This window comes from Neofelis nebulosa, chromosome X (genome assembly GCF_028018385.1).
Source record: "Neofelis nebulosa isolate mNeoNeb1 chromosome X, mNeoNeb1.pri, whole genome shotgun sequence".
NCBI classification, from domain to species: Eukaryota; Metazoa; Chordata; class Mammalia; order Carnivora; family Felidae; genus Neofelis; species Neofelis nebulosa.
This window is the reverse complement of record NC_080800.1, coordinates 97,959,784-97,983,422: the sequence shown is the minus strand read 5'-3', so window position 1 is coordinate 97,983,422 and position 23,639 is coordinate 97,959,784. Positions and strand designations below refer to the sequence as shown.

At 48.8% G+C, this 23,639-nt stretch overlaps 2 protein-coding genes and 1 long non-coding RNA gene across 3 annotated transcripts in view; 1 reads left to right on the top strand and 2 right to left on the bottom strand.

Moving 5' to 3' along the window:
- The first annotated feature begins 883 nt into the window (after positions 1-883).
- On the top strand, positions 884-3,951 carry LOC131502740 (uncharacterized). Its single transcript, XR_009257153.1, has 2 exons — positions 884-987; positions 1,491-3,951. It is a non-coding gene; the product is annotated as an uncharacterized LOC131502740 (long non-coding RNA).
- A 3,275-nt stretch (positions 3,952-7,226) lies between these two features.
- On the bottom strand, positions 7,227-10,382 carry SLC25A5 (solute carrier family 25 member 5). Its single transcript, XM_058714379.1, has 4 exons — positions 10,184-10,382; positions 8,655-9,141; positions 8,300-8,440; positions 7,227-7,635 (listed from the first exon to the last, which is right to left on the bottom strand). Exons 1-4 carry the CDS (start codon positions 10,292-10,294, stop codon positions 7,478-7,480), a joined length of 897 nt encoding a protein of 298 aa, XP_058570362.1. The 5' UTR covers positions 10,295-10,382; the 3' UTR covers positions 7,227-7,477.
- A 9,149-nt stretch (positions 10,383-19,531) lies between these two features.
- Positions 19,532-23,639, bottom strand: part of SLC25A43 (solute carrier family 25 member 43) — a 35,002-nt gene continuing 30,894 nt past the window's right edge. Inside the window, exons 4-5 of the mRNA XM_058714377.1 lie at positions 22,656-22,790; positions 19,532-21,825 (exon numbers count right to left, since the gene is read on the bottom strand). Coding sequence (XP_058570360.1) covers positions 21,625-21,825; positions 22,656-22,790 — 336 coding nt within the window. The 3' untranslated portion in view covers positions 19,532-21,624. The remainder of the gene's footprint in view (positions 21,826-22,655; positions 22,791-23,639) is intronic.

The following is a 23,639-nucleotide window of genomic DNA, read 5'->3' as shown; positions in this document are numbered from 1 at the left end:
GGCCAGATGTCCCGCTTCCTATCCTAACTGGCAAATGGCATGCTTTCACCCAGGGTCCCAAGCACCTTTACCCCCTGACCTTCACTTCTAAGGTAAACCCACTGCAAGGCTCGATTTTTAGAATAAGTCCACTCCTGAGTCCGAGCTTAATTGCAAAAGTGAAAACAGGTGTGTTTCCAGCAGCTTCTTTCCCTAGGGAGGGAAGTCAGAGGGTTGGGAAGTCAGGCTGGGACCCCATGGATTCACTGAGCTACTACCAGAGCAAAGGCAGCCTTGGGGAATCACACGGTGCCCACCGGAAGAGCAGTGCGGTGGGGTCTGGGTGTGAGGCAGGCCGGATTTTTTTGGCGTTTGCTCCCTTTCATGATCGTTGTTGTAAATAAACTAAGTGCTCTGAGCCAGAGCTCAGAATTCTCACTATAAACATATGTTCCTATTCGGCTATTCAGTCCAGTCCAAGAGTGTCCTTTTCTTTCTTTTTAAAAAAATTTTTTAAAATATTGATTTATTTTTGAGAGAGACAGAGACAGAATGCCGGTGGGTTAGGGGCAGACAGAGAGGGAGACACAGAATCCGAAGCGGGCTCCAGGCTCTGAGCTGTCAGCACAGAGCCCGACGCGGGGCTCGAACCCACGGGCCGTGAGATCATGACCTGAGCGGAAGTCGGAGGCTTAGTAGACTGAGCCACCCAGGCGCCCCCCTTTCTTTCTTTATAATCTTGTGTGTGTGTGTGTGTGTGTGTGTGTGTGAGTGTGTGTGAGATTCACTTTCTGTAGAACCTGTGGCATTTTCTTGAGACTATTTTAGAAAATCTGGAGGGCAGGGATAAATCCCATGAATAAAATGAAAAGAATTTAAAGCGTTGTTCTAAGCACTTCACACATGTTAACTCTTTTCCTGTATTCCTACAGGGTGGGCACTGTTGTTATTCACATATGCCAGATGGGGAAACTGAGGAGCAGAGCTGTTAAGTTGGAAAGTTGTCAGGTGAGAAAGTTTGGTGTTTGACAGTGAGCCCTGGGTGGGAAAATGGGGAATGGTGGGGGAGGGGGGGCTCAAGTGATAAGAAAGTCCCAGACTTGGGTCAGGCTTCTGCCCTGCTGTACAGGCCTAGCCCCACATTCCTTTCTCTATTCCAGTTCCAGCAGCTTACATGATTTTGGAGCCCTCTTTTTAAAATACACAAGCGTATCTCCCCTGTGAACATTTTACAAAACCACGTGACCACAGGACTACGTTGCTATGGTGCCTTCCAGGGGTGGGAAGGGGTCCCGGGCAAGGGACGGCTCTTAGCATCACAGTGCCTCTGCCTCTGCCCGTGAGATGTCTCTGCTCCTGGCTGAGCAGGGCACTGGAATCTCATTTTGACAGAGTTTTCCTTTTCACTCCCCAACACAAGGCCCTGGGAAAGTCCATCTGTCAACAGCAAAGCAGACTTTGCTCTGGTTATGTCTTCACGTTCATATATGCCCTTCGCGTTATATCTGCAGGTCAGGAGTGAAAACATCAGAGTCCGTAAAATACATCCCGTGATCAAATTTGGCTTAATCTCCACAGTCCTAAATTTCCTGCCTGCATTGCAAAAGTTGCCCAAGGAAATGAAATCCCAGGATGAATGTTCGCCATCGGAATAAGACCTCGCTTCCACTGTCCCCTGCTTTGACAGTCGTGGAAAAGGCATGAATTAATAGACTCTTTTAATTTATCTCAGTTTTGTCTCTGAAGAGGGTCCAGTGAAAACAACCACTCAATCTGTCACTTGAACATTGTTTATATTTGTTGCCAGGATACCAAAGGCTCTTTTAAGCCTTTGGCTCAGAAGAGCACCATGCATCTGAACTTGTTCACCTGCACATAAAGCAAATAATGGCTGAAATGATGGGAAAGATCCTCCAAACATTTTAAGTGGCATACAAGGCATTTTTCTGTGTCCAGAAATCGCAGCATCCGATATCTGTTGTTCAAATAAATCTCCACCTGCCTACCGAAGTGCGCATTATACGCGAGATCGGGCGTTGAAAAGACAGTTGTTAATTACTTGGAGGTAAATCAGGCCACCTTTGACCCAGACTCCGAGCTGTAATTTTGGTGCTCAGTTTCTTGGTCCCGAAATTAATGTAAATCTTTACATTTGTGATTTCACTTGCCAATGCCGACCCGCCCACACGGTCTGCAAATGACTCTGTGTTAGACATTGAAAAATGTCCTCTGGAAGGATTCAATCACCTCTCCCCAGTCTTTTCACTGATTCTGCTTTATGTAAAAATGACGGAGCCTGAGAACATCTGAAACTCAAAGGGACCCAACAGCAGAAACTAAACCCCTGAGGTTGGAAGTGGCTTGTCACGACCCCCCACCCCCGGGGTCGCTCAGCAACCAGAGCTGAAACCTGAAAGGAAAGCACTAGCTTGGGGCTTTTATAAAGGGTCACACTTAGAAATCCCCGCTCAGAGTCCAGGAGCTATCCCTTCCGCAAGGCTCGTGCCTGTGAGTCCTGGCATTCCCCACCGTCTGGTACTGGTCTGGAAGCATCGTGCCATTTTGAATCCAGGCGGTCAGAATATGATTCCGATAAAAACAAACCAGCTGCTCTGACAATCTGCGTTAATTCTGGAGGAGACAGATGCACAAGACCCTGGCCCGTAACGGCCACTTTTGAGGAGGGCCACTGGGGATGGGAGAGGCAGGGCAGAGAGGAATTAGAGAGACCGTAACTCGCAAACTTCACAGGAGACGTGAAATTGAACGCGGTAACGCTGACGCTTGAAAATCTGTCACCCCGGTACAGCAGTACTTTTGAAACATTTCTACCAAAGTACCCATAATGGCAGAGGAGGGCTGAATACGTTCTCCCAGGGGTCTGGGTCCAGCGTGAGAAAGGGTGCTCTGTATCACAAGAACTCTCTTTGCAGCTTATGTTTTTAAAATGCATTGCAATTGTGCCATAGACTCGCTAGCATATCTGCGTCGCTTTCAATATGAAAATAATAGCATAAATGACTTACCGTCCACGAAAACTGCCCCTGCGGGGAGACACTCCTGGTTTCTTTCTCCAGCGGCCCGGAGCACACGCCGCACGCCGCCTCCAGTGACTGAGTGAAGAGCCCCCAGAATGGGAAGCGCTGCTGTGAGCGAGCTGACCTGTATTCTGGCTCTCTCACCTGGAATCGGGCTCTACGAATCCTGTTATGCATTGAATAGCAACAAAACAACGGCATAAATTAGGGTGTTGCTAAGATTGTGTACCATCAATGTTCGCGTGAGCATAATGGACATAATGAATTCTATAGCACTATCCTGCACAGCTTGGAGAGATTAAAACCACTTTGTCTTTAAATTAAATTTCAAAAATCATTGAGCAACAAGAATGGAAAGAACAACAACAACACCCCCTTGTGTATGTCAGCCGCCCAATTGTAGGATGTACCGCTTCTTGCTTTCTGATCATTAATGCCCGGTCCCAGGTTTATTCTAATAGCTGCCAGATCAGGGAGTCCACATCCATCGTAATGACCATCAAGGGGGGTTGGGTTCCCTTGTATTGTGGTTTGCGGCGTGCGCGGCGAGCCCCTTATCCGCTTCCAGGATCAAAACCTGTAACTGAAAAAGACCTCGGCTGAAGTTTATTTTATATAAATGCTACACAATATAATATCTCTCGGCTGTTGCAGAAGAAGAAAAGTGGGCTTGAATTCAGTCTTCTTACATTGCTTTATGTTTATCTATTAATGCTATTGACTATATTCCTTATGCTGTACCTTTCATCCCTGTGACTTATTTATTGTATACCCGGAAGCTAGTGTCTCTAAATCCTTCCTGCCTATTTGGCCCATCCCCTCCACCAGTTTGTTCTCTGTATTTGAGACCGTTTCCATCTGGGTGGGTGTGTTTGTGGGCTCGTTTGTCTTGTTTTGCTTTTTAGATTCGACATGTAAATGAAATCACACGGTATTTGGCTTTCTCTGATTTATTTCATTTAGCATAATACCTTTTAGGTCCGTCCGTGTTGTTGCAAACGGCAAGAGCTCATTCTTGTTTATGGATGGGTAACATTCCACTCCGCGTATACACCACATCGTCTTTATCCAGTCATCCATCGATGGGCACTTAGGCTGCTCCCATATCTTGGCTATCGCCAATGCTGCTACAATAAACATAAGGTGCACGTACCTTTTTGAATTGGTGTTTTCATTTTCTTCGGGTAAACACCCAGCAGTGGCTCTGCTGGATCACACGGAATTGCCATTTTCCATGTTTTGAGAAACTTCCATACGGCGTTTCCATAACGGCTGCGCCAATTTACCTTCCCACCAACGGGGCACGAGGGTTCCCTTTTCTCCACGTCCTCGCCGACGCTTCATATCTCTTGTCTTTTTGATAATAGCCATTCTAACAGGTGTGATAGCTGATCGTGGTTTTAATTTGCATTTCCCTGCTGACGAGGGATGTTGAGCCTCTTCTCACGCGTCTGTGGATTGAATTCATTCTTTACATACATATTTATTTATTTATTTATTTATTTTTTGAGAGAGACAGAGATAGCGTGAGCAGGGGAGGTGCAGACAGAGAGGGAGAGAGAGAATCCCAAGACAGCTCCTCACTGTCAAGCACGGAGCTTGATGTAGGGCTCCAACTCACCAAATCGTGAGCTCATGACCTGAGCCGAAATCAAGAGTCGGACAGTCGACCAAACTGAGCCACCCGGGGCGCCCCTGATTGAATTCGTTCTTAAGTTGTGCCCTGCTTGGGCAAGTCTTCGTTCAACCGAATGGAGCCTAATTATGAAAAATTCACACTGGAATGCTTACTAGATGCCAGGTGCTATACTTGTTCTTTATGCTCTATGTTACGTGATCCTCACTCACAACACCCCTAGGAAATATGGCTAGCACTATTATATCCCCATTTTATGGATGAGGAAACTGAGACTCGGGAGAACGGAGTTGCCTGAGGTCATACATCTAAGCAAGCAGCAGAGCTGGGACTCAAATCTAAGTACTTTTTTTTTTTTAATGTAGCTTATTTATTTTAAATAAACTCTATGCCCAAGGTGGGGTTGAACTCGCGATCCTGAGATCAAGAGTCACATGCTCTACCAACTGAGCCAGCCAGGAGCCCCTCAAATCCAAGTCCTTCCGATTCTGGAGCCCCTGAAACCTTCACTGTCTCCTAATAATTGTCATAGTCACCACTTATGGAGTGGTTATTATGTATGTTCTATGGTGGATGCTTCGCCTAAATTCTTTGATCCTTGTAACAACCTTCTGAGGCAGGCGTTATCACCCCTATTTTATAGAGGGAGAAAACCAGGGCTTAGAGAAATCAAGTTAACTTCCCTAACAGCAAAAGCAAACAGCAGAATCCAGGCTTCTCTGATACTACGGCCGAGTTTTGGGTTTTTAAAAACTTTGAGATATCTTTGACATATAAAAATGGTATATATTTAGGGGCACCTGCATGGCTCAGTCGGTTAAGCGTCCAACTTTGGCTCAGGCCACGATCTCACGTTTCTTGAGTTCGAGCCTGCTTGGGTCCTGTCTCCCTCTCTCTCTGCCCCCCTCCCGCCGTTTGTGCTCACTCTCTCTCTCAAAAATAAATAAGCATTAAAAAAAATTTTTTTTTTAAGGTATATATTTAATGGGCACCTGGGCAGCTCTGTTGGGTAAGCATTTGACTTCAGCTCAGATCATGATCTCTCGGTTTGGGAGTTCGAGCCCCGCGTCGGGCTCTGTGCTGACAATGTGGAGCCCGTTTGGGATTCTCTCTCTGCCCCTCCCCTACTGGTGCTCTCAAAATAAACAAACTTAAAAAAAAAAGATATATATTCAAGGTTAGGACTTGATGTTTTGATACCTGTATATGCCACGACGTGTTCTTAACTAAGCGATATTCTGATTCTGGTGCTTTGCCAGGGGGCATGTAACAAAACCCTAAGGTCCCCAGGGCATTACTCCACGGCCCCCCCCCCCCCCCCCCCCCGCAGACCCCGTGTGTGAGCTGCACTTAGACACCCCAGGGTGTGCGACGTCCCTCAGGTGTCTCACCCGTGCATGTGGATCACCGATCACTTTCTACTCTTAATGATGTGGCTTGTCAGCCCTGGTGCTTTATTGCTCAAGTCTTGGGTCACAGGCAAAATCCACTGGATTTCTGAGGCCTAGCCAAGAGCTGCACAAACTGTAAACACGTTCTCATGTGGATCCCAAATAAGGGATTATTCAAAAGAAACATAAGTGTCCTCCGTTGACTGGGCTTATTATTAGCATGTTTGACAAAAGGTGGCAGATGCTACATTTCCTTTTTATTTTTTTTAATAAAATGAGTTTTGAGGTCGTAGCAGGTGTCTGGCTCCCTCTAGAATCTTAAAGGGCCCAGCAATCCCAGCACTAACTGCCAGCTCTAATCCTCTGCTTTGAACGCGATTGAAAGGAGATGGCTTGGGCCAGGTGGATGAGGGAAGGCAACTGGACGGAAGTCTGGAATCATTGTAGTTTAGGATTTTTTTGTCTCAATGAGATTAAATTCGTGTAACAAGAAGCAACCATTAAAGAGGTTTTTAAGTTTGTTTTGAGAGAGAGCACACAAGCGGGAGAGGGTCAGAGAGGAGAGGCAGAATCCCAAGCAGGCTTGGACTCTCGAACTGTGAGATCATGACCTGAGCCTAGATCGGGAGTCGGACGCTTAACCGACGGCCCCATCCGGGCACCCCCAATGATCACGTTAAAGTGAACAATTCAGGGGTGCCTGGACTGCTCGGTTGGTTTAGCATCAGTCTTGACTGAGGCTCAGGTCATGATCCCACGGGTTTGGGAGATCGGGCCCCGCGTGGAGCCTGCTTGGGATCCGCTCGCCCACTCTGCCCACCCCTCCCCCACTTACGGGCTCTCTCTCAAAGTATTAAAACAAATAATCAAGTTTATGGTTCTTAAGAACCACGGGATTAGGGAAGATGGGCTACATGGTGCTTTTTGGAGAAAGCGCATTCAGTCAGCACCATCCACAGGGAAGGGACCAGTGGTGTTTAGATGCAGTGTGCCTGAATTTCGTTTTGCTTCTGGCTTGGGAAAATGGACGGGTTACACCACACCAAGCGGCTCTGAGAAGTGAACGGCCAGCCGCTGCCTTGAAAAGAAAGCTCATCTCCGGAGATCCTGTAGCACTTATGAAACATGGAACATGTGCTCAAACGTAGCACTTCCTAAAGTACGAGAAGTCACAAACAAAAATATGTTTCGGATAGTGTTTATTTCTTTAAATTTATTTGTCAGGAGTGACTGAAATAAAAAATATAATTGAGTCCCGTCATCGTGGAAATAGCTTTGAGAGAAAACTGGTCAGATGAACATTATTGCTTCCCATTTTCAACCAGTCAATAGTTGCCGTCGATAAATAGACAGCCAACAGTCTGTCGAGAATGCTCAAGATGTGTTATATAATACAACATGCCTGTTCACAGGGGAAGAAACTAGGAAATAACTTATGTGAACTTCTTGATTTCATCATACAAGACAAGCACGAAGGCACCACCCATGCCTCTGAGAACATTGGACCACGCCCCCTTGAAAAAAGCTTTGGCCCCTTCGTCACGAGCGATCTTCCTCCAGCAGTCAAGCGTGCCTGTGTACATGATGTCGGCTGCAAAGAATAAAGACATGGAGTTGGTGGCCAAAGTCCTCCCCAAGACTTACGACACTAAACCAGGGGCGCCCGGGGGGCTCTGTCAGTTGAGCGTCCTGACTCAGGTCATGATCTCACGGTTCGGGAGTTGGAGCGCCACATCGGGCTCCGAGCTGCCTGGGTGGAGAGCCTGCTTTGGACTCTCTGTCCCTCCCCTGCTCGCAGTCCCACCTCTAAGAGCTAATCGCACTTTTGGAAAATCCAAGGGTTACACGCTTGTGTGGGCGATACTGAAATATTAATGCCGTGACTAAGACAACAGGGATAGGTACACTACCCATTGGTCTTAACCTCTAATACCATTTAAGCGCCCTCACTCATAGGCATGCAAAGGGCCCGCTCAAAGGCAGATACAATCAACCCCATCCCTTGACCAGAAGAGACTGCATTCCTCATTTTGGAGAATCTTAAGCAGGCTTCACGCTTAGCACGGAGCCTGACTCGGGTCTCCGTCCCACGACCCTGGGAGCATGACCTGAGCCGGAATCAAGAGTCGCACGCTCAGCTGACTGAGCCCCCCAGGCGCCCCTAGACTGCATTTGTAAAGTCAGGCATCGCTAGCTGGTGGCCACACGTTGTCCCGTGCCCGCATCCCTCTCTCTTTTGCTCAAGTGGAACTTACTTCCTTTGCGCCCCGACTGCATCATCATTCGGCGACGAACAGTGTCAAAGGGATAGGAAGTCAACCCGGCAACCGCTGTGACGGACTGTGCGATCATCCAGCTGATGAAGATGTGAGTGTTCTTGGGATCCGGAAGCATGCCTGGTAACAGGAAAGGGACACTTTGACCAGAAAGCAGAGTTTTAGTGGCTTGTTTTCTACACCCCACCCCCAGCCCCTCGTGCATCCCGTTTGTACTAGACAACCACGGCTTCCTCTAGCAATCACAGACAATCTCGGGCTCCGGAAAATTAGGCTGGCATTACTGATCTTTTAGATGAAAAGAACACAGCTTCAAAGCACACAGCGAACTTACCCTTTGCGGTATCATAGATACCGAAGTAGGCAGCTCGGTAGATGATAATGCCCTGCACAGACACATTAAAGCCTTGGTACAGGCCCTTAATCCCATCAGATTTGTAGATCTTAACCAGGCAGTCACCAAGGCCTCGGAATTCCCTTTCCGCTCCGGCTTTGCCCACATCGGCCGCTAGACGGGTACGGGCAAAATCCAGAGGATACACAAAACACAAGGATGTGGCCCCAGCGGCGCCACCCGATGCCAGATTCCCTGCAAAGTAGCGCCAAAACTGGGTTCTCTTGTCCACGCCACCCAGGAAGATCTGCTTGTATTTATCTTTGAAGGCGAAGTTGAGGGCCTGGGTGGGGAAGTATCTGATGACATTGGCCAGGTTACCGCGCCAGAAGGACAGGACTCCCTGCTCCTTGGGGATACGAACCACGCAGTCTATGATGCCCTTGTATTGCTTATCTGCGGTGATTTGCTTGCTGGCATGCTGCACCTGATTGACAAGGAGGCCAACAGGGAGAGTTACAACCGCGGAGGAGGGAAAAAGGAAGACAATACATCCTCCCGATCACTGAGGGCGCTTTAAGGTTAGTTACTTCCTAAATCTAGTCTTCTAGGTCACACAGGATGGACCCTCCTAACCCTGAGGTTGTCAGCAGCGGAAGGGAGGTCGGCACCCTTAGAAGGCACTAAGCCTCCACCCCTTTGGGTGGGGAGGGGGCGCCCTCAGGTGGACCCGTGCCCTTTAGACCCGGGAGAAAGGTCACTCACTACCTCAGATCCTGGTTCGGAGGCATTAGGTAGGGCCTGTCTTACGCAGGGCGCGGTCACCTTGGTGACCGTGGCCTCCGCCTCAGGTCTCCGGGGCTGCTTCCCTCTCCCGCTCCGCCCCCACTCCTCTCCTAGAGGTGACCCGCGGGCCACCACCCCTATGCCCGGCCGGGAGCGCCCTCTAGAGCCGCAGCGGGAGAGCGCGGCGCGAGGAGGCAGGCGGCGGGGACACGCCGGCGGCTGCGCGGGGGCGGACGCAGTAGTCACACGCGCTTCCCGGCGCCGGCTTCCGGCCCGGCGAGGTGAGAGCGCGTCCGCGGGCGGCGCGGTCCCTCGACCTGCCGCGTGGCCTCCGCAAGGCTGTTATCTCCTTGCCGCGACCTTGAGGCCCTCGCCACGGCCACGCGTTCCTGCGTCCAGCGCCGGCTTCCAGGCTTCGCCCTTGACCTCCAGGCCCCGGGGAGATTGCCACTCCCGGAAAGCCCCCTCCGAGCTCGCCGCCTCCGGGATGCCAAGGCCCTGGTCTCCCTCGCCTCCCTCCGCCCCGACCCCTTCCTAGATCCACAACTTCAGGTCACTAAAGCACCTCCCTCGAGTTTGCCTGTGGGTCCGCCGCTGCGGCCACCCCAGCCCGCACGCGGCCACTTCCCCCGACCGGCCTGAAGAGTTGGCTCCCCTCCACCCCTGGCGCAAGGCTTTCCGCGCCTCCCCCGCCCCCCACCCCCCGCCACTTCCTGGTCGGGTTCTCCAACCCCCGGACCTACCTGCAGCAGCAGCTTGACCCGCTCGATGGGCGCTACCGCGGTCTTGGAGATGGCCGCCGCCACTCCACCCGCCAGGAAGTCCTTGGCGAAGGACACAGCGGCATCTGTCATTTTGAAAGGAAAGAGGCGCCGGGCGACTGCGGGACTGCGGTAGGAACCGGCTGGGACTCCGGGACTGCGGGGCGGAGCGAAGCAAATGGCCGATTTATATAGGGCGAGCCGGAGCCCGGGCGGCCGGCGTCGGAGGCGGGCCTTGGGCGGGCACTGAGCCCCGGCGCGCGGGCCCGCGGGGCGGCTGAGTGGCTCAGCGCGCGGGGGGCGGAGCCGCGGGGTGGGGCCCGGGGCCGCCCCCCGCGCCTCGCCGCTTGCCCGCCGCACCTGCCCTGGCGGGAGGAAGGGGCGACCCCAGGGAATACCTAGGCCCGGGGCCGCTGGACTCTTGGGAAAAGCGCGCGAGTGGGGAGGGCGAGTGAGCTCATGGTGTGCCTGGTTAGAAACTCCCCGAGTATCCAAAAAAAAAAAAAAAAAAAAAAAATCCCTATAATCAAGATAAATATTCAGTACAATATTAAAAAACAAGTAATACGGGCAAACTACGGCCCGTTGGCCCGGTCGCCTGTTTTTGTAAATAAAGTTGAATCGGAGCCCCAGGGTTGGGATTAGGGTAAGGAGGATGAGGCAGGGTCATGGAAGTGCAGGGTGGCATCCTGTCTTTATTCTAAGTTTGGATAATTTGTTCATCATAGACCTTTGCATTACTTTGGCCTTTTTAAAAATAGTGCATTACAGATCGTTGGTCTTGATTACTGAGTTGTTTGGCGCCCCTTAAGCGAGGGTGGGTGCCTCGTTCCTCGCAGCTAGACCTGGCTCTGCTCTGGAGCTGCCCCGGTGAAGCCAGAGGAAATTGGGGGAACAGCAGAGTCGGGACACCGTCAGCGTGCCCCCGACTCTGGTTTGCAAAACCGACTTAACAAAGATCTTGCTGGGAATTGGCAGAGGAGACTCCAAAGAACTCGGCTGGGGGTAGGGAAATTAGTTTAGCCAGGGGTCAAATAAAGAGGTTGTACCAGGAAGGTTGAGAGGCTGTGTGAACTAGGTTGGCATTTGGCTCCTCGGATGCAAAGTAAAGTACTCTTGGATTGAGTAGATTCCTCACTCCAGAAGCTTTCAGAGGAATCAATTGAGTTAGGTTTACAGCCATTGTCTCAATGGACAAGTGCTTACTGAGTCCCTTAATCCCTGCTCTGGGTAAGCATTTGCCAGACAAGTCCTTAAAAACCTACTTGCTAGCTTGAGTGGGCTCTCAGGTTCAGAACGGGACAGGAGAGTATGAAAACATATCATACGTCTAAGTAATCACAAGAATGTTGACAAAAATGATCATTGTTGTAAATTGTAACTGCTCCTGATCCAAAGCTCCCAGCACAATGAAGACACAGGGGTGTGCATCCCTCGCTTTCCTATCCCGCCCTCTCCCAGCTTCTCCGAATCTGCTCATTGAAGGGCCCAATTCTCGGGGTTCCTCCAGGATTGTCAGGTCCTTCATTTAAGTATACTTTGCAATCCATTAAGTCGTCCCAGGAAGAGGTGTTCCTGGGACACCTTAGAGGTGTTCAAAGAAGAGCAGTTTTTTGTTGTTGTTGTTTTCAAATTTATGTATTTATTTTGAGAGAGAGAGCGCACGCGCGCGAGAGAACGTGAGTGGGGGAGGGGCAGAGAGAGAATCCCAAGCAGGCCCCATGCTGTCAAGTGCAGAGCCCAACTCCAGGCTTGATTTCCACCAAGCGGGAGATCATGACCTCAGCTGAAATCAAGAATCAGATGCATAACCGCCCGAGCCACCCCGGTGCCCCCAAAGAAGAGAAGTTTTGATTCCAGCTTTGTTGATCCTGGGTGACATCTTTGACCTGTGTTCTTGGAAGCTGCTCCAGTTCTCATTAGTTGATTATAACAGTGACGCAGCTGGATACCGAAATGACCTTACTGTAGAGTTTAAGTGATGAAGTATATTCTCTGAAAGTGATGGTCACTCCTCTTACCTTTACTGGTGAGAGAATTAACAGCTAAAACAAAAATCTACAGAGCCTTTTATTTAGAGGGAGGTGGTTTTTAGAGTGCATTTCAAAATAATATTCAGAGGGCAGGCACCTGGGTGGCTCGGTCGGTTGAGCGTCCGACTCTTGATTTCAGCTCAGGTCATGATCTCACGGTCTGTGATTTCGAGCCCTGCATCGGGCTCTGCACTGACAGTGAAGAGCCTGCTTGGGATTCCCTCTCTCCCTTTCTCTCTCTTCCCCTTGCCTGAGTGCTCGTTCTTTCACTCTCTCTCAAATAAACTTTAAGACTAAATAAATTATAAAAAAAAAAAAAAAAAAGACAACCAGGGGCGCCTGGGTGGCTCTGTCGGTTAAACATCCTACTTCGGCTCAGGTCACGATCTCAGGGTTTGTGAGTTTGAGCCCCACTCTGGGCTCTATGCTTTCTCTCCCTCTCTCTCTCCCTTTCTCTCTGCACTTCCTGGGATTCTCTCTCTCTCCCTGTCCCTGCCCCTTACTCACTTGTGCTCTCTCTCAAAAATAAATAATAAAGAAAAATAAAACAACAACAACAACAAAACACACAAAAACTAATTCATCCAGTGAAGCCTTAGTGGGGGCTCTGTGTTAGTAACTACTGTGAGTTCTGGAAGCTCTTTACAATACACGTATAATTAAGAAAAAGGAGCTAAAGCTAAGGCAGTGCCTAGTAATTCTCAAGAAGAAACTAGGAAGAAGGTCAGAAATGATACTTAAGGCCTCAGTTACCTATGTCCCAACACACCCAGAATATAGGTCATAAAGTGAATGTAAAATGTTGATACAAGCAAGAAAACAATTTTACAGGCATTGTTCAAACTTGGTAGAGTAGGACTTCTGACTGTCATTTGGAAAAGGAAGGGGAAACCTGGTTCACAGAGATACTATGTAGAAGGACAGCTGAGTAGTAACAATGCAGCAACAATGTATCAGTAATTCATTGGCTGGAGGGTGAAAATGAAATGAAAGGGAGAAATGAAAGTGATTGTAGTTGTGGAAGGATACAAGGAACTGCCTGGTTAGATAACAGCTGTGAATAATACTTCATAAAACCATCACATAGGCGAGAGATGGTGACCAGAGGCATAAACCATCTGAACACCTGCTGGTAGTCTCATTATTCTGATAGCAACACATTGGATACATTCTTGACTCTCTGGTTGGTAATTACAGTTCTCAGAAGTCTAAAGAATCAGTGAGGTAAATTGCTAAATGGGGCTTCATCCTGATAAGAAATAAGGAAGATCTGGTTAGCAAAGTGAAAGTGACAAGAATATTGGGGAAACTGACCATGCCAATGCCATCTGGATCTGTTCAGCAAAAGAATGCTGGGCATGGTCAGATAGGTTAACTAATGTGTGCGTGTGTGTATATGTGTGTGTGTGTGTGTGTGTGTGTGTGTGTATGTGTGTGTGTAGGGGATAGACTTCACAGGGAAAAGATAAATAGATGTCCTGGCAAAATACCAAAAGAGAAAGATCGCTCAAGGGGGCAAAAGATTCCAAAGATAAAGTTCAAACCTGTACAATTTACAAAAATCCCAATGTGAAACTACAAAGGGAGAGATACTTATAAATGTAAATGTCCTTCCAGATTATTCTCTGATAAGCTCAGATTTTAGAAGTACATATATAGATGACAGGAGGGCTGGACTTCCGAGGACAAAGACCAAAGAGCATCACAGACCTCTAGGAGCTGAGTCAGAAGGGCTGAAGTCCAGAATAAACCCGGCTTATAAAATGGGATGGACCACAATGTAGGGTTCCAGTGTTCTATTTATTGGAGGACATTTAAGGATGAGGAGTTAGAGTGGGCAGCAGGTTGGCTCGGTTGGTTAAGCGTCTGACTCTTGGTTTCAACTCAGGTCATGATCTTAGGACTCGTGAGTTCCAGCCCTGCATCAGGCTCTGTGCTGACAGCCCAGAGTCTGCTTGGGATTCTCTGTCTCCCTCTCTTTCTGCCCCCCACTCTCAAAGATAAATAAACATTTTTTTAAAAAAGGATGAGGAGTTAAACGGGAGCATGTATGATAAAGAACTGGGGGGGTCCTCACTGTGCGTTGGCAACGCAAAAAAGGGCCAATGAGTCTTTATGAGCTTTATGCTCACTTCTGGATGCCATGTTTAAGAGGAAATTGACAAACTGGAACATATTCAAAGAAGGCATCAGGAAGGTGAAGTTCCTGTAAATCATGTTGTTTGAGAAATGGCTGAATGAATGAGAGATACTAGGGAAGAGCTTTGGGTGAAGGAGGGACATCATAACTGTGTTCATGGGGGTGCCCGGCTGGCTCAGTCCGAGGGGCATGAAACTCTTGATCTCAGGTTTGGGAGTTCAAGCCCCACATTGGGCATGGAGCTTGCATTAAAAAAAAAAAAAAAAAAAAAAAAAAAAAAAGGTAAAAAGTATCCGGAGGCAAATATTAGCTTAGATTGACCAACTCTTGAGTTTTAATGGACAAATCACTCCGCCCTTACTTAAGCAAGGTGGTAAGCCAGTTCTCAGCACCAGGTTGAGGACCCTACCTATAATCTGGCAACCCTATCAGTGACCACTGAAGCTGGATTTGAGTGTCTAAGAGGTACCCAGGAAAAGCACTCTGTGTGCCAACCTGGCGTGCACCACGGAAGACTGTAACATCACACCAGGGTTTGTCCTGCAGCTACTGAGGAGAAAACAATGCTGATCTTCGGCGGCAATCTTCTTGTCTCTAGTCTCCCGTTACCCCTTCAGCTTCTGGAACAGTCTTGCTCACCTCCAGTTTTCACCACGGTCCCTTGGGTTGCTCAAGAAACAAGTGATCCCTCCCTCTTTGCTTGGTTGCTCAAACTAAAACTCCTCAGCTTAGCATTTGAAGCCCTTTTGTCTCCCATCCCCACCAAGGATTTTATTTCTGGCCCCTCCGGGTGTGTTTAGAAAGCATTTGGTGGATTCCAGCCCGGGAGCCCGCTGCCTTTAAAACAAAAAGCAAAAACCAATCTTATTGAGGTATAATTATCATACAATCAAACTGTAAGTATGTAAAGTTTACAATTTGGTAAGTTTTTTTATGTATGTATAACATCTGTGAAGCCATCACAATTAAGATAGGGAATATTTCCATCACCACACTAAATGTTCTCCCTCTTGCCCCAAACAACCACTGACCGGCTTTCTGTCACCATAGTTCCCATTTTCTTAGAATTTTCTGTCAGTGGAATTCTACAGGGGTGCCTGGCTGGCTCCATCAGAAGAGCATGCGACTCTTGATCTTGGGGTTGTGGGTTCAAGCCCCCTGTTGGGGGTAGAGATCACTAAATAAAATAAACTTAAAAAAAAATAAATGAAACCATACAACATGTTCCCCTTTTGGGGGGGTTTCCTTCTCTCACTTGATATATATATCTATGTAAATCAATATATCAGTATCTATCAATATTTTCGAGATCCTTCTGGGCTCATTTTCACTTTTGGCCTATTATGAGTGATGCTGCTCTAAACATTCCTGTACAAGTCTTTGTGTGGGCCTGCTTTCATTTCTCTGGGGTTTAAACCTAGAAAGTGGCATTATCAGACTGTTTTCCCAAATGATTATACCGTTTTACATCCCCAACGGGAGAGTCCAACATTTCCAGTCTGAGCCACCCAGGAGCCCCTCAGTCTCTTGGCTTTAAAAGCCGTCTATTTGCTGATAACACCCAGATTTCTGTCTCCAGCCATCACTCTCCCCTGAACTCCAGCCTTGTCCAGGTTCGCCCAGGACAGTCCTGATTTCTGTGTATTATTCGGATATAATTCTTAGCAGCGTTCCGGTGTGTGACTTTCCTGTTGCAGCTGTAACAAACGACCGCAAACTCAGTGGCTTAAGCAGCACAAATTTATTACCTCACAGTTCTGTGGGTCAGAAGTCTGACACGGTACTCCACTGAGCTAAAATTAAGGTGGCCCAAAGGACTGCGTCCCTTTCTGGAGGCCCTAGGTGGATACCAGTTTCCTGGCTCATTCAGGGTGTTGGCTGAATTCAATTCCCCACGGTCGTGAGACTGTTTCCTTGCTGGCAGTCGGCTGAGGGCTATTCTCAGCTTCTAGGGGCCACCCTATCCCTTGGCTCGCGGGCACCTTTGTCATCAAAGTCAGCAAAAATGAGTTAAGTCCTTCTCATGCCCCATTTCTTCTGCCTCGTGTTCCATCCTTGAGTGTCTGTGACCCACTCTTCCACTTGTAAGGACTCCTGTGATTAGATTGGCCCTCCCTGGATAGGCCATGATAACCTGACCATCTCAACGTCCTTAACCTTAATCACATCTGCGAAGTCCCTTTTGCCATATAAGGTGGAGTCACAGGTTCTAGGGATAAGGGTGTGGATACCCTTGGGGGTGGGGGGATCATTATTCTGTCCATCGCAACTGGTTTGGGCAGTTACATGGACAGCTTATGCTCCAGCCAACTGTCTATTTGACTCTTCTACTTCAGTATTTCATGTGCATTTCGAATTTAAACATGTCTGAAAGAGAACTTTTAATTCCTTCCCCACCAAAAGTCTTTTTTTTTTTTTTTAAGATTTTATTTTAGGGGCGCCTGGGTGGCTCAGTCAGTTAAGCAACTGACTCTTGATATCGGCTCAGGTCATGATCTCGAGGCTGTGGGATCGAGCCCCGAGATAGGCTCCACACTCAGCGTGCGTATGCTTGCTCCCTCTCAAAATAGATAAACATTTAAAGATTTTAGTTTGTTTGATATTTTTAATTTTTTAAAAAAAAATTTTTTTTTCAACGTTTTTTATTTATTTTTGGGACAGAGAGAGACAGAGCATGAACGGGGGAGGGGCAGAGAGAGAGGGAGACACAGAAGCGGAAACAGGCTCCAGGCTCCGAGCCGTCAGCCCAGAGCCTGATGCGGGGCTCGAACTCACAGACCGTGAGATCGTGACCTGGCTGAAGTCGGACGCTTAACCGACTGCGCCATCCAGGCGCCCCTGATATTTTTAATTTTGTCATGTTTATCTATTTTGAGAGAGAGAGAATAAGTGGGGAGGGGCAGAGAGTGAGGAGAGAGAAAGAACCTCAAGCATTTGGCTCCTTGCTGTCAGAACAGAGCCTGACTCAGGGCTTGAACTCATGAACTAGGAGATCGTGACCTGAACAGCAATCAAGAGTCAGACACTCAACCAACTGAGCCACCCAGGCACCCCTAAAGATTTTATTTTTAAGTAATCTCTACACCTAACATGGGGCTCGAACTTACGACCTGATATCAAGAGTCACGTACTCTATCGACTGAGCCAGCCAGGGGCCCCGTTCCCTACCAAAAGTCTGCCCTACGTTATCAAATGGCAACATTATCTACCTTGTTATTCAAATCAAAAGCGAAAAACCTAGGCACCACCTTTGATTCCATCGTTTTCTTTTTTATTGTATTTATTTTTCTAATGTTTATTTTTATTTGAGAGAGTGACAGAGCACGGATGGGGAGGGGCAAGAGAGCGAGGGAGACACAGAACCGGAAGCAGGCTCCGGGCTCGGAGCTGTCAGCACAGAGCCCGACGTGGGGCTCGAACTCACCGACCGTGAGATCATGAGTTGAGCCGAAGTCGAATGCTCAAGCAACTGAGCCACCCATGTGCCCTTGATTCCACCCTTTTGTTGCCTACATTCAATTGTGCAGCACATCCTGCTGAGTTCAACTCCAAAATGTGTCTTGAACCCATTCCCAAGCAGGCTCCATGGGGTCAGTGCTGGGCCCGACTTGGGGCTCAAACTCACGCACCGGGAGATGGTGACCTGAGCTGATGTCAGGAGTCGGACCCTTGACTGACTGAGCCACCCAGGCATCCCCAGAGGGATATTTGAAAAAGAAAATCAGATTATATCGTTTGTGTACATAAAAACCTTCAATGGCCTCCAACTGCATTTAGAATAAAATCCAACTGAGGGGCACCCGCGTGGCTCAGTTGGTTGAGCGTCCTCCTCCTGATTTTGGCTCCGGTCATGATCTCGCAGTTTGCTTTGTGGGCTGGAGCCCCACATCGGAGCCTGCTTGGGATCCTCTCTCTCCCTCTCTCTGCCCCTCCCCTGCTCATGTACTCTCTCTCTCTTTCAACATAAATAAAACGTAAAAAAAAAAAAAAAAAAAAAAAAAGCATAAAATCTAACTTCTCATTATGGCCCCAACGGCCACATATCCGGCCCTCTGTCCAACCTCAGCTCTTAACGCTCCCGCTCACACAGCCCACTCAGGCCACGCTCACCTCTCCGCGGTTCGCCGGTCTCTTTTCACTTTAGCACCTTCTGTTCCCTCTGCCAGAATGCTCTTCCTTCAGGCCTCATCTCAAATGTCAGCTCTCAGAGCAGCCTTCCCTGATTCTGTGATGCAACATTATTTCCCTGGCCCCCTCATAAGTCTCTGATGAAGCTCCCTGTTTATCCCCTTCATAACATTACAATCTGTAATGACCTGACTTGCAGGTTACTTTTTTATTGCCTGTGACCCTTACTAGAAAGCCCCAGAGGGCAAGGACCTTGTCCACCTTGCGTTACCGCTGTGGACAGGGGGTCCGACAGCCGTTGCATCGACGTGTGGAAGTCAGTCTTCCTACTCTACCCCACTGTTTGCTTACTTCCATTCTTTGCGATACCACATGGGCCTCCCCTTCCGCCGGTAACCTATCCTTGACCTACCTCCAACCTGTTCTTCACCCCCCAATGTCCTCTCCCTTCCTTCAAGATGCATTACTGGCTCCTCTCATCTATGATGATTCCTTTAATCATTGATTCGGTGGCTATACAGGGAGCCCCCTGGCAGTCTTATACACGGCTGCTACCACATTAATTTTTAAAAATCTTTTATTTATTTTTGAGAGGGAGAGAGACAGGGACAGAGCATGAGCGGGGGAGGGGCAGAGAGAGGGAGACACAGAATCCGAAGCAGGCTCCGGGCTCCGAGCTGTCGGCACAGAGCCCGACCGGGGCTCAAACTCACCAACCACGAGATCGTGACCTGAGCTGAAGTCGGACGTTTAACCAACCCAGTTTGGTGCACCCTGCCAGCCATAAAGCAGAAAAGCAGAAGGCTCCCTTCACACCCCTGAGAAAATGAAAATAAGCTGGAAGTTTCTTTTAGGACAAAACTAGGGGGATTTACAAAAATGTATTTTTAGTAGTCTCTGCGTCCAGCAGGGGGCTCGTACTCATGATCTCGAGATCAAGAGTCACATGCTCTTGTGACTGAGCCAGCCAGGCGTCCCGCCCCCAAATTAGAGTTTTAAGAGTGGTCCCGAAATTAGAACAATGAGGCATTCCTTTTCACCACGTAACTTTATTGAAAAAGTCAACCCTGTGGAAAAATACACAGAGGATATTAACATGATGTAAGTACCCTGAGGTTAGGATTTTAGATCGAGTAAAAAAAATAATTTCTTTTTGTAGATTTTACAAGTGAAAACAAAATTGTTCACCTCCAGGAAAACGAAGAGTAATAAATATGCCTCCCTGTGGGGAAAGAATTTGCCACCCTCCAAACTGTAACAGACCGGGCTACAGCTACAACTCACATTAGTAACAAATGACCACACATTTTTCTTTGGGAAATAAATTTAATAGGGCAAAATACTTAAAAAAAAATTTTTTTTTAATGTTTATTTATTTTTGAGACAGAGAGAGACAGAGCATGAATGGGGGAGGGTCAGAGAGAGAGGGAGACACAGAATCCGAAACAGGCTCCGGGGCTCCGAGCTGTTGGCACAGGGCCCGACGCGGGGCTTGAACTCACGGACCGCGAGATCATGACCTGGGCCGACGTCGGACGCTTAACCAATGGAGCCATCCAGGCGCCCCCCAAATACTTTCAACATACCAAAAGCCCGTGTGTGTGTGTGTGCGTGTGTGTGTGTGTGTTTATGCATGTGTAAATTAACAATTTTACTGTTTTTTAATGCATACATAGGCACTATTGGAAAGTACAGCTATAGAAACTTGACATGGAGTCCTTAAAGTGGAATAATCTGAAATGTGATTTTTAAAAAATCTAGTAGAGATGATTAGCCTGAAGCGGTTTTGTTCAGTTATATATGTATTTTTGATATGTGTGTCAAATGTTCTATTTGATCCTTTTTAGGCAACGGGGACATCTTGTGAGAATAACGTGACTAATTTATTTCCAGGGTAAGCTTGCAAGTTAAAGCAAGTTAAAAAGGTGGAGAATTCAGGCCCCTTCACCTGCACATGACTTCCAACTGGAAGAAGTTCTTTTGGGGTATAATTAAGCGGTCACAGTAAAAACTGCCTTCTTGAAACAAGATTCCTGAAATTCCTCAGCTTGAGATACTTTAAATTAAAAAAAAATTTTTTTTAGTGTTTTTTTTTTTTAACATTTATTTATTATTGAGAGACAGAGCATAAGCATGAGCATGGGAGGGGCAGAGAGAGGAGGAGACACAGAATCTGAAGCAGGCGCCGGGCTCTGAGCCGTCAGCACAGAGCCCCACGCGGGGCTCAAACTCACAAACCGTGAGATCATGACCTGAGCCGAAGTCGGACGCTTCACCAATGGAGCCACCCAGGTGCCCCTAAAAAATTTTTTTTTATGTTTATTTATTTTTGAGAGAGACAGAGAGAGACAGAGCGCGAGCAGGGGAGGGGCAGAGAGAGAGGGAGACACAGAATCCAAAGCAGGCTCCGGGCTCTGAGCTGTCAGCACAGAGCCCGACGTGGGGCTTGAACTCGTGAACTGCAAGATCATGACCTGGGCCGAAGTCGGATGTTCAAGCGATTGAGCCACCCGGGCGCCCCAAGATACTTCAAATTTAAATAAACAAGGATGCTTCTACTACGGCAGTGATAATTTTTAAATGTTAAACGTTTTAATTTAGTTTCTGAGAAGGTGTAATTTATGCTATAGCGTGTGCACTCCGGAGTCAGCAAGGATTGGGAGTTTCAGAGCAGCTATGTTGGGAAGTCTCGGGTCAAATGGAGCAAAGCTAGGCCAGTGTGGCTTAGTGCAAGCTGTGACCCTGCGGCTAAGCTCACGGTGTGGTGTGTATCCGCTCAGCCACTCCAACTACACTTTGCTTTGAGGTCACGGCGGTGCCATTTCTTTGGTGTCGTGTAAGTTGCACGTGTACGTTGCACATTTCGCTACAGCCACGTTTTGTTATGAAATCGGGTGGAATGCTGCCACAAAACAGTCACGTTGGGAAACTTCCCTTGGCACAGGTGTTCACCAGGACATCAGATCGGATCTCGGAGGCAATACGCGCCTCAACCTTCTCATTTCCGAGAGCAGCAGACAGGAGGACCCGCTTGTCGCTCCACGCACACGCAATTCCGAGGCTACCTCTTTTCTGTGACTGTAACCCGCCTTCAATCAGTGCCCTTCTTGCTCCATTCGGTTTTAAAGAGTTGGTTTCTTAGACTTCAGCTGTCTGGTTTTGAAGAACTTTTTAAATTCCCGTAATTCCTGGGGCTTCAAACTCTGATCCACCCCTGGGGTCAGCTGATAGCTCAGAGGAGACACAGTGTAACCGTTTTGGTAGAGACAGATTCTCTTGCAGAACTCAAAGGTGCCAAACATAACTCCAAAATATGGAACTATCTGTGTAAAAAGAAATGGAAAGCATGTTCAAAATTTTTTTTTAATTTTTTTTTAACGTTTATTTATTTTTGAGACAGAGAGAGACAGAGCATGAACAGGGGAGGGGCAGAGGGAGAGGGAGACACAGAATCTGAAACAGGCTCCAGGCTCCGAGCTGTGAGCACAGAGCCCGACGCGGGGCTCGAACTCACAGCCCTCACGGACCGCGAGATCATGACCTGAGCCGAAGTCGGCCGCTTAAGCGACTGAGCCACCCAGGCGCCCCAAGCATGTTCAAATTTTAAGCAGAAAACAGTGCGTCTGCAGTCAACCTGACGTGATTCTCGGAATCGGGGAAGATGACAGAATGAAAGCTGGCGACGTATGCTAGTCTTGGTCGGAATCATTTAAGTGTCAGCTCACGCAAGATCAGTCCGGAGTTCTTTGCCTTCTTCAGTGGTGGTGGTGGGGAGGGTCATGAGCTACTTTGGGAATACGATGAAAGCTTGGGATCCTCTCCCCAGAGAGAGGCACACAGGCACATCGTACACTTTTTTGCAAACGATGTTAGGCTGGCGGGGAGGGGGGGGTTAGGTTCCCCTTAGGAGGCCATGAGCCCCCCATGGGAGGAGCCTCTGCACTCAGTGCTCAGCTGCTCGGGGGTGGGGTGTCAGATGCCCCAACGCCGCACAGGGTCCCCTCTCTCGGGGCTGACTGCCAGCCTCCACGCCTGGGTCTCGTGCGACCGTCGGCACAAGACAGGGTGTCTCCATACATCCTGTCGGGGAGCGGCAAGGGAACGGGCTAGAATTGGAAGAGGTGGGGAAGAAGAGACTGACCGCCCTTCTCACCTTTAGCAAGTTGGGTGTCAGTCCGTTCCAGAGCGCCAGGACCCCTCGGGCCTTGACTATCTGCCGGAAGCAGTCCACCGCTCCTGAGAAATGGACGTCCACTCCTCCACGGTGCGGAAGGCACGGGCTCTGAGCCTGGCGGGAAATCGAGAAGATGGGATGAGGTGACGCAGTCACCGGGAAATAAATGTTCTAGCCAGAGAAGCCAGCGTCTCCAGTCCGGGCCCCGGTTGCTATGCTCCTGGTCAAGAGGCTGGCCAAGAACGGCTGTCACAGGCCTCTTGTTCGATGGGCTCAGGATGAACATCAACACGCAGTAAAGTCACGACGCCCCGTTCACATTTTTGCGGCTTGTTTTGCTCGGAAGGAAGCAACCATTCAGGACAAAGGAAACGTCATACTTAACGTGGCTTCCCTACCTATGCCCTCTGGACGTGACTAACATTCTCCCAGGCCCTTAACCTTTAAATGCCCCCCTCCTCTGGTTCCCTGTCTTTTTTTTTTTTTCCTTTATGTTTATTTTTGAGAGAGAGAGAGAGCCAGGATGTTTATTTTTGAGAGAGAGAGAGAGAGAGAGAGAGAGAGCCAGGGAGGGGCAGACAGAGGGAGGGGCCGGAATCCGAAGCAGCCAGCGCAGAGCCCGATGCGGGGCTCGAACCCACGAGCCGTGAGGTCGTGACCTGAGCCGAAGTTGGACGCTCAACTGACTGAGCCACCCAGGCGCCCCTCCGTCTCCCTGTCTTAACTGAGGCCTCCCTTGTGAAGCTCTCAGGTGTGGGCCGCTCATTTCTCCACGTCACAGATGTCCCCGGCCGAGGAGCAGATCCGTCTCGCCGTCCCCGGACCCTGACTCCTTGGCTCTACGGCCACAAGTTCTCGGCAGGGGCTCGTGTCACTGGACCACACTCCTTGCTGCTGCTCCCGTCTCTTGACCTCCTGAAGGTCTGCCATGTTCACTGAAGACCGTGCCCCCCGGGGGCTCCC

Coding starts and splice junctions, on each gene's coding strand:
- SLC25A5 (XM_058714379.1), bottom strand. CDS start 10,294: ATGACAGATGCCGCTGTGTCCTTCGCCAAGGACTTCCTGGCGGGTGGA. Junction 9,142..10,183: donor GGGTCAAGCTGCTGCTGCAG/GTAGGTCCGGGG, acceptor CTTGTCAATCAG/GTGCAGCATGCCAGCAAGCA. Junction 7,636..8,299: donor GCAGTCGGGGCGCAAAGGAA/GTAAGTTCCACT, acceptor TATTCTTTGCAG/CCGACATCATGTACACAGGC.